Below are 12,693 nucleotides of genomic sequence, written 5' to 3' on the forward strand. Positions count from 1 at the left end.
AAGCTCGTAATATCCAAACCTACTTCTAAAAGGGGTTTTATGAAAATCCTTGGCTGTTATCCGGATCTGATGATAGCCACTCTTAAGGTCTATCTTGCTGAAAATTATGGCTCAAAGTAATGCATCTAGCAAATCATCAATTTGAGCCACAGGATACCTTTGTTTAATAGTGATATTGTTTAATCCTCTCTAATCTACACAAAGATGGACGGTATCATCTTTCTTCTTCTTAGGGAAGAAAAAGGTGGGAAACTTGGCTGATTCTGTCCAGCTTGAGATATTCTTCTAGTTGCCTTTGCACCTCAGCTTCTTCAGTAAAACTTAATCTATAGGAGGTCTATTTATAGGTTCTCCCCTTGGGATAAGTGAATCTTGTGTTGAACATTCCGCTGTGGAGGTAACCCATAAGCAACTCATTCCTAATACAATCAGAGAACTCTTCTGCGATCTGATCAGCCAACTTGGCCATTATCCCATCTTTAGTAGCATCAGTACTAGAAACTATTGCGGAGTTTTCCTAACTTTCATTACGGAAACTAACGGATCTTGAGGCAATCCTTTTCACCTCGCAGAACATATTGCACATCATTCATCATGAACCGATAAATGTGTTTTTTTGAATCAATGGCTGGATTCTTCTTAGAATGCCATGCCTTTCCCAAGGCTATATTTACACGAGTAAGCCTCGTCCTTTCAAAGTCTAGCTTCTCCGCGTAGTTCTGAATCCGAAGCTCTAATTGGGTAACGCTTTGGTTCCATACTTTAGTGGAACTTCCATCAACCATTTTGACTGTATATGCATAGTCAGATGGACTAGTTTTTGATTTCAGCCTCTTCACGAGCTTGTAGTTAATTACATTGTGTTTTACCGCTGGGTCAAACAATACAAAATTATGATTGGTGACTTGCCCTTCATTTTAACCAACTCCGTATCACTAAAAGCTGTCCATCCCATTGCTGTGGGGTTAGACATAATGTTATTAGGTGCACTATTTACTAACTTAGCAACACACACATTATAATATAGGTACTGACCTCTGAGAAGATCTTGCCAGCTGAATCTCCATTTGGTCGGCTCCTCTGGACTTTCCTCCATTTCCACGTCACACTTTGACACTACCATCTGAGCCATCAGATGATCCTTGTTCTGTGGACAATCTTTTCACTGATGAGATTAAAGGCATCCAAAGCAAAAGCCTTCTCTTCTCACTTTCTCTTTTTGTTCTAAGGTTTAAGAGGATTTTGACCAAGCTTTGCCTGCTTGGCTTGGTCACTTGGCTGTGGGACACGAGACTTTCTAACCCACCTCTTTTGAAACCCACTCTTGTTCGGGTACTCATATTGAGCCCTATCCTACACAAACCTACTTGGTTTGCCGCTTGTCTCTGGCATCTTCATAGTTTAGGGCTACAGCTATTGCTTTCTTCTTTTCAAACACACTATCCCAGGCTGGAATCTGAACTGGCATCAATCGGATGTTAGATCACGACTAGACAGGCATTTCTCCAAATATTTACAACTGATCAAAATCCCTAACCATAAAGCTGTAAAACTACAACCAAACTAATACCTTTCCTCTATACCCACAACCCAAATCACTGCAAACACGAAAAATCTGCAACACAAGATTCAGAAATTGCACCACACCTGCGAACTGAATTAAAATAAGAAAGGAACAGCTCGTGCTCTGATTTCTCCTGTGCAGGTCCTAAGTTGCTTGATCTCCATGTGCTAGCATCCCGTTGTCTTGTGCTCTATATGCATATATGTAGGTCGAGAGAACTAACGTAGCTCTGCTCCACGTTATTTGACCACGCTTCTGTATAGGATCGAGATCTCAAGAATAGGGCTATCTAGTAATCCTGAGGAGACTTGCGTGACCTCCTTCCAACTTCGTTACTTATTCTTCACAGTTCATATCTGTCTACGAATTGTTATGGTATGAGGAAGCATCACGTACGTCTGTACCACACTTTGTGCTTCTATGTCTTTTACCCTAGTGAAAATTTCCAAACAGATTGTGTCTAGTAGAGAATAATAACGGGAGATGACCTCGATCAAGACTCTCTTGTTGTCATTTAAACCAGCGCCGATAGCGTAAGTTCCCACCAAATTTATCCCGTTGAATCCAGCAAGTGCACCATTGATCCTACACTCCCTCTATCCTTGAGGCATTCCAAACGATCACCAATCCCTTTGCCTGCTGCCTTTGGAAATCATTCATCCTCAGAAACGCAGGAAACAAATACTCACGTCATAATCTCATCTGGGCCCCTCCTTCGTTTGGATTTTCATGTATGAACGTGAACTTAAACGGGCTGCTAGAGGGTCATCGCATAGCATGGATCATGACAAATCTTTGTGGTGGAGAGTTAAAAATTCTTGATACAGTGTTCTTAGAACGGCGTCTTGACCAAAAGTCTTGCACCTCACGTGCACTCCCAAGACCCTCACCCATGACCACACCCACGGTTTTGCCAAGTTTCCTGCATGCTACAATTTCCTATGTGCATCTAGTTGCCACATGTTAAAATCCTGAGACCAATCTTTAATGCACCATTTACTCCTCTCTTGGAGTACGTTAATTCATTTGCCCCTAGGTTACATTTCATAGTTTGGTGTACCTAGGTCTGTGACCTTAGATTCATCTAGTCCATGGCATTCACCCTCATTGGCCTTGGCACGATTCCTTTCTACCCTTTACAATAGAACGCAATACAAAGTTCAGTCCTCTAAAGGAAAAATACTTACTGACCTTTCTGAGGTTATATTATCTCGGCTTGAGCGTAACATTTTCTTTCAGTAGTGAAGGAGTTTTTGGGTGAGCACAAAGCAGAGTACTCTCTCTCTTTTTGCCACTAAGGGTGAGTGGGCTTTGAAGAGAGACCTCGCCTCCATAGAGCGGCTCAGGGAGTAGGACCCAGGTTCTCAGTGGCTTAGCGACAGGTTTGAGAGCGCTCGCCTTGAGCTTCAGGACACAGAGATTCGGCGGGCTGAGTTCTCCTATCACTCTTCCCGGGCCTGGTGGGTACAGCAGGGGGACAAGATGACGAAGCAATTTTTCCATACCACTGGGCCCCGATCGGCAAGCACACAGCTGTAGCGTCTCTGGGATCCGCAGGGCATCATGCACACTGACCCGCAAGAGATATTAGACCTGACCACGGGTTTTTACAGCCATCTCTTTTAGGCGGAGAGGATGACTCCAACTGGTATTGTGGCCCGAGAGGTAGTTTGGGATCACGCTCCGACAGTAGTCTCGCAGTATTTATGTAGCAAGCTGGAGGAGCCTTTCACGGATGTGGAGCTTTGGGAAGCCCTTAAGGCTCTCCCGACCTAGAAGTGTCCTGGTGAGGATGGCTTGACTTCGGCCTTCTTTTGGAACTTCTGGGTGATTATCTCCACCCGTTTCTAACTAGCATGCCAGGAGATTTTCGACACAGGCTCCCTCCCTCAGTGCTTGAGCAGGGGGTGGATTTGTTTGATCCTAAAAGGGGGAGATAGGTCAGACATCCAGCAGTGGAGATCAATCACTTTGCTTAATACGGCTTACAAGATCCTCGCCAAGGTCTTGAGCTTGCGATTACGGCCCCATCTTATTGACATCATCCATGACACACAGACAGGGTTCGTCCAGGAGGGCAGCATCGTGGACAACATCTTCACATTCTGGGAGGCAGTGGATTGGTCCATGGAGGAGTCACAGCCATGACCGTCCTTCTCTTGAGGCCTACGATAGGGTGGAGTGGTCCTTCCTAGAGGGCACTATGCGGAGATTGGGTTTCTCAGATTGATGGGTCAGAGGAGTTTCTGCACTTTATGTGGGGAGGTCTAGCCAGATGCTTATCGGAGGACACACGGGCGAGGCCTTTCCTCTCTCTTGCTTAGTCCGCCAGGGCTGCCCACTCCCTCCCTTCCTCTTCTTGCTTGTGGCAGAGGCTTTGGGCTACTACTTGAGATCACAGGTGGCGGGCCTCACAGGGTTGAGGCTCCCAATCAAACAGGAGGAGGAACTGCTTGACTCCGAGTTTGCAGATGACACGGCCTTGTATGTTGAGGGCACCACAGCGAGTTTGGAGAGTCAGATGAGGAGACACAGGAGATTCGTGAGTGGGGGAGTGACTTTGGCTTCAGATGGATACCGTGGGGCAAGACATCGAGATACCTCGCATGCCAGATGGTATTGACAGCAGAGCAGCAGATCGCTCCGGTCCTTGAGAGTGTTCAGCGCAAGCTTCTCTATTGGAGCTCGGCCAAGCTCTCCTTAGCAGGGCGTGCCTTAGTGGCAAACCAGGTTCTTCTTGCCACGGCGTAATATATCGCCTCCTGCTGGTGCTTTCACAGAGGATTCATTGGGCAGCTCCGACGGTTGGTTCGGAACTAACTTTGGGCAGGATTATACGGCACGTGGAATACCAGAGCCTAGGTCGCTTAGCAGACAGTGATCATGCCAAAGGCACTGAGTATCATAGATTCGGAGATGCAGAGCAGAGCCCTTCTAGGCAAGTTGGTTGTTCGCGGCCTCACCCCAGGTGCAGAGCCTTGGAAGCTCCTCTTACAGCAAGGGCTTCTCAAGAACACCCCATGCACCGGAGGATAGTGGCAGCCTTCACACACGTAGATCTTCTCAGAGGCCCCCCCTTTCAGAAAAGGGTTTCCCCTTGATGAGGAGTCACAGTGTGATTGAGAGATTCATGGGCTTAATTGAGAGATCAGTGGAGTGATTTGTGGATCCACAGGATCTGGCAGAGACTAGTAGGGGGTCTCATTCGTGCTTCGCCTAGATGCAGAGAGGAGTTTGAGCGTCGGCCCCTTATATGGCACCCAGAGATCCGAGATCAGGAGGGGCGTATGCTCGGATAGTAGATGCACATTGGTTGGGCACAGTGGGACAATGGTCCGACCGAGTCTTTTGGCAGATGGAGCAGATTACCCATGGAGGAAGAGGCAAGGCTTGGCGCCGTAGCGCATCTGCGAGGGGCAGGGCAGCGGATGAGAGAGATTGATCTAGCCATCCCTAACTCCTGGTCAGCGGATGGACAAGATGCCCTTCTTTTCCTACACCACACGGATTGGCAGGAGGCTTCAGATGGACTCTTCGAGGTGGACACCCTCGAGGGAGCGGCATTGGGTGACCCCAGAGAGTGCCCCGGGATGTCCATTCTAGGTTTTGGACGCGGTTATGGTCCAGTTTGCGGCCGAGGAAGATATCCTACTTCTTATCGCTGGCCGCCCACGGAGGCTTGCCCATCGGACCGTGGTTGGAGTAGATGCGAGTGGAGGGGTAGTGCCATTGTTGCTCTGGTGGTTTCCTGGAGATGATCCCGCATTGCCTTTGGAGCTGTTGCAGATCTGCGAGGATTTGGATGGGAGCCCTCAGGATCATGACCCGTATGCAGAGTCTTTAGAGGGACTACACCTGGGGGATGGTGGTCTGGTTGATTGAGGGAGGACATGCGTTCCAGATTGATGAGATCTCCCCAGCCTACCGGATATAGGGTCAGAGCATTCAAAGGATAGCGCTCCATGAGGCAGTCCCTTCTGATAGCCCAGCTCCCCTCTCCCCTCTGGAGGACAGCATTTGGGAGGTGGTAGCCAGTATCACTGTGTGGAACATCTGGGTGGCTCGCTGCAGTCTCGTGATGGGTGAGCATCCGGTTCCACCCTCGGCTACCATGGTCGCCATTTGGTAGGAGATCATCTACACTCTATGCTCCACCTGGGAGTGTGGGACTCCAGGCTCTAGAGCGACTATCGAGAGGCGTGTTGGATTCCCCAAGGCTTGGCTTGCAAGAGTTTTTTACATCTTCACTCCACGAGGGATTCGCTGGTTGTATAGTCCCCCCACTTGGGTGTTAGCCCCAGTAACAGAGATCCCCTAGACAGTGAGCTGGTTTTTCTGGAACAGGCGGGTTCTTTTCTTTCAGCCTTTTCTGGTTTTTTCCATACTCAGCACCTTCGGGGCTGCTGTTTTTTATGAAGTCTTTCAAGCATTAATAGAAGGTTCCTTTCTTTGAAAAAAAATAAAAAATAAGCTCCTGCATTGTGAGGGGCTTCCCTTCCTCTTGTTGTTTCATGGATGGACCAGGACAAACCCTATACTAATGTATCGAAAAAGGTATCAGAGTATTCTTTTTGTGCCATGCATATTTGAGCTAACAATTTCAAGGTATGTAAGTGCATACCAGCTATTTGAGTGACATAAACCGGACTTTCCTATGCCAGCTTTGTAGGATTAGCATCAAGATTGGTTGTAAACAACTGATGCTTATTTGATTGAAATCTGCAATGAGCCTTTCCAATTTCTTGAAAATCAACTGAACTTTTAGTTTGATGTTGTTAATGCAAGTATGCTTTTTGTATTAAATCTTCTTATGTGGTAATCTCCAATATGTGTGCTGCTTCTTAAAATAAGTGGCTTGCTTGTGGAGAAAAATGGCAAAATTATTCGATGAATGTTTTTTAGGTGTCTCATTTCACAAGTTTACTTTTGCTTCATCTCTGCAGATATGCAGTCATTGATCTATCTGCGGGTCCTTGCATTTATGGAAAGATTGAGACAGAAGAAGGCAGTGTGGGCTACAGAACAGTCCCAAGGTTACGTAATTTGTTGTTTCCAAGGGGACGTGATCCAGTCAACAGTTTGCAGACTCAGGAAATTTTTGCTGCCCAGATTGCAAGTCTTATCGCAACAACGATAGAGCATGTGATTGCACCAGACGTGAGGTATACAAAATATCTTGCACTCCTTGTCTGATGATGGTGATTAATTATTTTGACATCCCGGACATGTGTGTGCTGTAGGTTTGAGACTGTTGATCCAACGTCACGATTGCTTGTGGCAATCATTGTTCTGCAAAACCACAATAAGTATAATCTCTTTCAGTCGGGACGACCTTACACGATAGATGTCCAGGCTATCACCAAAGAGGTAGGTTGTTTTTTCAATTCTTTGGTAGCGAGATCCAAAATGATGTTATGATTGGCCTTGAAATATTCTTTTTTGCATGTTATAGATGCAACTGTGGTTTCTATATATTATGGGATTAAAGATGCGATTGGGTGAGAGGGGCGTTGATATGGCTATTGATGGGCAGAAATGCCCAGGTGAGGATGGGCTATCCCGAGCTTTCTTCACCTCCTTCTGGGACCAGATCCATCAGCCCCTCCTTGCAGCTCTGCAGGGGATTTTCAGCAGCGGTCAGATGCCAGAGAGCCTTTCCTCGGGACTGATTTGCCTCATCCCGAAGGGAGGAGATAGACAGGAGATCCGCCAGTGGCGTCCGATCACTCTCCTTACCACTGCCTACAAAATCCTCGCCAAGATGATCAGTGCCAGAGTTCGACCTCTACTCCCAGACCTCGTCCATGACACTCAGACAGGCTTTGTCCAGGATCGCAGTATCCTGGATAATGTCTTCACCTTTTCAGAGGCGGCGGAGTGGGCTCAGTACAGCGGTTCACACCTTGCCATTTTACTTCTCGACTTCGAGAAGGCCTACGATCGCGTGGATTGGTCCTTTTTGGAGGGGACTCTGGAGCGACTAGGTTTCCCGGCAGGCTGGATTCAGGGTATCTCAGCTTTGTACAGGACAGCGTCTAGCAGAGTCATCATTGGAGGCAGGATGGGTGAGCGTTTCAGCTTGGAGAGATCAGTACGTCAGGGCTGCCCCCTGGCTCCTTATCTGTTTCTCTTCTTCGCCGAGGCCATGACTTACTACCTTCGGGCGAGGTCCACAGGGCTCAGGGGTGTTCGCCTTCCACTCCGGGAGGACACGGAGCTTCTGGACTCAGAGTACGCAGATGATACAGCCCTTTATGTCCAGGACGATGAGAGGATGCTAGAGAGGGTGCGGATGGCCCTGGAGGTTTTCTGCTCGGCCGCTGGTGCGAAAATCAACTGGAACAAATCAGTTGGTTTTCTCACAGACCCGGGGGCGTGTTCTCAGTGGGGGCGATTCCTGGGCTTCAGATGGATTCCACGTGGACAGACAGCTAGATACCTTGGCTTCCAGGTTGGCCTAGACATTACGCCAGCTCAGCAGTTTCTCCCGGTGCTAGATTCCATCCGACGGAAGCTGGCTTTCTGGAGCACTGCTAAGCTGTCCCTTGCAGGTCGTGCTTTAGTAGTTAACCAGGTCCTTCTAGCCACGGCTTGGTATGTGGCTTCCTGTTGGTGCTTCTCGAGATCCAGCGTGGCACAGCTCAGGAGGTTGGTTCGGAACTTTCTTTGGTCTGGGGAGGATGGGCAGAGAGATACCAGAGCCAGGGTTGCTTGGCAGACAGTCATTCTTCCGCAGGCGGAGGGGGGTCTGGGGGTCATTGATCCAGAGCTTCAGAGTCAGGCCTTGTTAGGCAAGCTTATCATCCGCGGTTTGACCCCAGGGGGGCAGACGTGGAAGATGTTACTTCAGCAGGGAGTCGGCTCTTGTGTCCCGCGCCGAGGTGGAGAGTGGCTACCGTCCTTCAGGTGGATCTTCACTTCCGCCCCGCTCACTCAGCCCCGCTCCCCACTCGTTCGTAGCCTCCTCATGGTTTGGAGGCGGCTCCGTCTCAGTCTCATTCAGTCCCAGCCCAGCTGTCAGGAGGAGATCGATCGCCAGCCGCTCGTCTGGAATGGGCAGGTCAGAGACGCCGAGGGCCTTCAGCTGGGGGAGAGATCACATATCAGGTGGGACGGCTGGATGAGGGGGCCAGCCCGGTCCCTTCGAGTTTGGAGGGACACGTACAGACATCTGGAGATGGCCGATCTGGCAGACGCAGCGGGAGGTGCACGCGGAGTCCAGGCGAGACGCACGGAGATCGACGGTGCGATCCCAGCCGCTTGGTTGGCTCCACCTGAGCCTCAGGTCCTCATGCCTGGAGACACCCACTGGCTGGGACAGTTCACCCCCCGTGGCATCCCACTGGTGGTCGCAGGACGTTTGGATGACTCCTCTATCGCCTTCTTCGCGGTTTCAGGGGACGGACGACTCAGGAGAGAGGATGCGCTCATTGACCCCCTACTCCCATGGCAGAGGGTTAGGGTCGTAGGCCTACTCTGCAGAGGAGGGGGGGAGGGTGCACGGGGGAGGCCATTGGGGCAATCTCTGGCGAGGTGGCCCATCTATTTGCACCGAAGACACTGGCCTAGTAACCCGGAGGTCTCCACCCTCTGGCAAAGTGTGCCCCCTTCCAGGGTCTCGAGAAGGATTAAGTCTGGGAGGGACTCCGGGCTCTCCACCACCAGTCTGATCCTAGGGACTCCATCATCTGCTAGAACGGAGGCAGCCGTCTCTGGCGAGGACTCAAGCAATGTGCCAAATGCCCAACAAATCGAAGAGAGGATGGCTTGATACTCCTTAGGGAGCCCTGGGAAGCGGAGTGTAACTGGAAAACGTGGAACATGGTGTGTCATAACCATGTCCTCGACTGTGAACCCATGATACCAAGGAAAGAGGTAGACAAGGTGTAGGCCAAGGAGTATGGGGCTCTGCTCCACAAGTGTCGCGGCAGTGTCGGAGGAGCTCAACTGGATGAGGAAAACGCCTCGTCCATAGATGGTGACCTCCTGGATGTGGTCTCCCTCTAATGCCAAGCTCGCCTGGATCCACTCTCGCACCTGTCTCCGTGTAGGCATGAGGCCCACAAGCACCTTGTCCTAGAGGGACTGAACTGCCTGCTGTACCTGTTGCTTGTCAGCTGGGGAAAGAAGAACCTAAACGGCTGTGGGATTCGAGGGTGCTGCCATAGAGCCCCTCTGGCCAAACCAAGGGTCACCACCAAGGTTCTTCTTTCACCTTAACAAGCACAAGTGCTCCCGCTGCAGGGAGGAAGAAAAAGGGAGGGTGCGGAATAGAAGCATCAGGGGGGGAGGCGGCGGTGAGGCAGGGTGAAGGAGGGGGCAAGGATAGAAGTGAAAGAAGAAGGGCGGAAGCCGGAAGAGGAAGGAGGGCGAGAAGGCGAGGAGGGAGAAAAGGAGGGAATGAGAGGGCAAGGGAGCAGAGAGGAGGCGGGAGAAAGGGGGGGGGGGCCGACGAGGGAGAGGACCACGCCGGGGCGAAAGAGGAGGAGGTGGCGGGGGGGACAAAGGTGGAGGAAAGGAGGCAGAGATGGAGGTGGAGGGAGTGGGCGGGGATGGCGGCGATGGAGGCGGAGGAGGAGGAGATGGAGGTGGCGGAAGCGGGCAAGAGCGCAGCAGGCGGAGGGGGTGCAGTAGGAGGAGGGGGGAAGCAGAGGCGGAAGCAGGAGGGGCGGGCGGGGCAAGGAGGCGGGAGCTGAAGGGGCGGCGGAAGCAAGAGAGGTGGGAGCAGCAGACAGGGGGATGGAGAGGGCAAGGGCGTGCAAAGGAGGAGTAGAGGGAGGTGGACGGGGAGAGGCAGCGGGGCAGCCAGGGGGGGAGCGTGGCAGCTCCTTGTTTGACCTTTAAATTAACTTCACCCGTCCCCCTCCCTCTATCCCCCGCATCCCCACTGCTCCCTCTCCTGCTGTCCCCCTCTCCACTTCAGTAGCAGGTTCTTCCGCTTCGACACCCCTACCAGCTGGCAAGGGAACGATGACGCCCCCTTCTACCTCCTCATCGTAGCAGCAGGCCTGTTCAGGGAGGGATCCTGAGGGACGAGGCTCATCTTCCCAGTCAGCGGCTCCTAACCTCTAGCCTAGGCGTCCCTTGCCGCGGGACTTTCGGAGATTAGGACCCTGGAACTATCTGGAGGTTCCGGACTCTTATCCTCTACCATTGGAGGTAACACTCATAGTCCTTCAGCCCCGAAAGAGGGGTTTGATGAGTGCAGTCGGATCTCCGACACACCCCGTTTGGAGATTTCCGTTTGCCTCCACAAGGGTGGAGAAATGGTCCCTGGAGGTGTTCGATGCTATTTTGGGCAATCACATTACACTCATGATAGATGAGTGGATGGGGCCACATGGACTAGACCTTTGGTATGCCCATGGTGTGGAGGTAAACTTTCAGTTGAGCTTCACGCGCGAGGAGCCAATGTGTGGTTTGGCGACAGGAGTTATCAGATTGCCGCTGGAGGCAAAGGTGGAGCAGCCACACCTCTGGCCCCTCCAAAAGTGTGCGGAGCTGTTAGAGGTGGAAGCTTCTTTCATGATGACGTGGGCACGGAAGATCGGTATTGAGCTGTTATCCATACTAATACGGCGACGCAGAGATATTGATTACTCGTCCTCTAAACCCTCGACAAAATCACACAAAGCAGTCTTTCTGGGACAGCACCCACTCACAGGAGAGCCTTGTTCCCGACTCCCCCATCCTCATGAGCTGGACTATAGTGAGTTGGAACGCACATGGGCTCCACGACCGTGGTTGTAGCTAGCTGCAATACCTAATACACTGGCAGGAGTTGCAGAGGGCAGTGGTAGGACGGCCAGTGGACATCCTTATGATTCATGAGCACATGTTTTCAGCTTCAGACATCAGACGACGCCATCACCTTCTCCAAGGGAGAGGTGTAGAGGAGTGGTTGCCTGCGGTAGGACGGAGTGGAGGGGTCTGCATCTCAGTCTCACAAACCTTGGCCCTAGAGGTCTACGATCAGGGCGAGCTCCTTCTAGGATGGGCAGTTTGGATGGGAGTTCGGATGGGAGAGTCCAAGATCAGAACCTTGAATGTGTATGCCCCAGCGTGCAGACAGCACCGCCCGGCCTTTTGGAGGAGGCTGTTAGAGTGTCTTCCGGATGTAGACTCTTGGATTGTTGGAGGTGACTTGAACAACCTGGAGTTTGGGGAAGACAAGCAGGGCGGAGCCTCTTTTTCTGAGATGCCAGCAACAGAAGAAGAAGAAGAAGAAGAATATATTATCGTCCTCTGAAGACCAAAACCGGCCTATGGGACCTGAGCAATACAATATCACAAGTACATGAAAGCTCCTCCCGAAGATGGGAGGGTGGAAAGAGAAACCACCTTCCAGGATTCAGGTGGATTCCTATGCTTGAAGAGCTTATACACAAATGTTCCTAAAGCTGAAGGTGACCCTTTATGCAGCAAATCAGCCAGTTTGTTATGTCCCTCAAGGAGGTGATTGAACTCTTCCCTAATGTGTGCATAGTGAGGGCATATCATTACCATGTGTTCTTCTGTTTCAACCATACCTTGATCACATAGTTGGCATATTCTACTCTCCCTTGGCATCTTTTTCCATCCCCCTGTTTCTATTTGCAGCTGGTGTGATCGGGTGCGAAGTGAGGCTAAAGCCCTCCGTTTATGCACTGCTATAGGTGTACATATGTACTTCTGCGTTGTTGTCTCCCTTCCTGTATAAATTGACCAATATTCGGGGTTGATATATGTGCGATAGTACTCAAATTTATCTTTGTTTTCTGCTGTTTGCCATTTCCTGTGTAGTGCATTCAGCAGGTCATAATGAAAAGCCTCTTCATCAATCTCCTCTGAAGAGTGTGGCACCTGGGAGTAGTTCAGTTTCATGATTAGTGGCAGAGACCCGTGGAGAGCTAGATTTCAGCAGACACCTGACAGCCTTCTCTTCTCCTTTGGACAGAGGAGACATGATGGATTGCTAGAGAGACTAGACCATTTCTATGTTGGGGACTGGGCACTACATAGAGGCGGATCTACCGGGATTCTGGCAGGTACCACAATGTCATACCACTCTCTAGTGGTACTTCAGTTGGATCAGCCCTGTCGAGGTCTCGCCCAGAAGGGGTTCTCCCTCAATATTTGAGTAGGGGGTG

The 12,693-nt window shown here is 50.8% G+C and overlaps 1 protein-coding gene across 1 annotated transcript in view; it reads left to right on the plus strand.

Annotated features, from left to right (window-relative positions):
• The window catches only part of LOC147882956 (uncharacterized), a 159,908-nt gene that overhangs the window by 92,247 nt on the left and 54,968 nt on the right, over nucleotides 1–12,693 (plus strand). Inside the window, exons 7-8 of the mRNA XM_087400766.1 lie at nucleotides 6,508–6,726; nucleotides 6,805–6,931. Of these exons, the coding sequence (XP_087256892.1) occupies nucleotides 6,508–6,726; nucleotides 6,805–6,931 (346 nt within the window). The remainder of the gene's footprint in view (nucleotides 1–6,507; nucleotides 6,727–6,804; nucleotides 6,932–12,693) is intronic.

The sequence above is a fragment of the Dipteris shenzhenensis genome, chromosome 29 (assembly GCF_047967505.1).
Source record: "Dipteris shenzhenensis isolate YYH24624 ecotype China chromosome 29, Dip_SZ_1.0, whole genome shotgun sequence".
In the NCBI taxonomy this organism is placed as follows: domain Eukaryota; kingdom Viridiplantae; phylum Streptophyta; class Polypodiopsida; order Gleicheniales; family Dipteridaceae; genus Dipteris; species Dipteris shenzhenensis.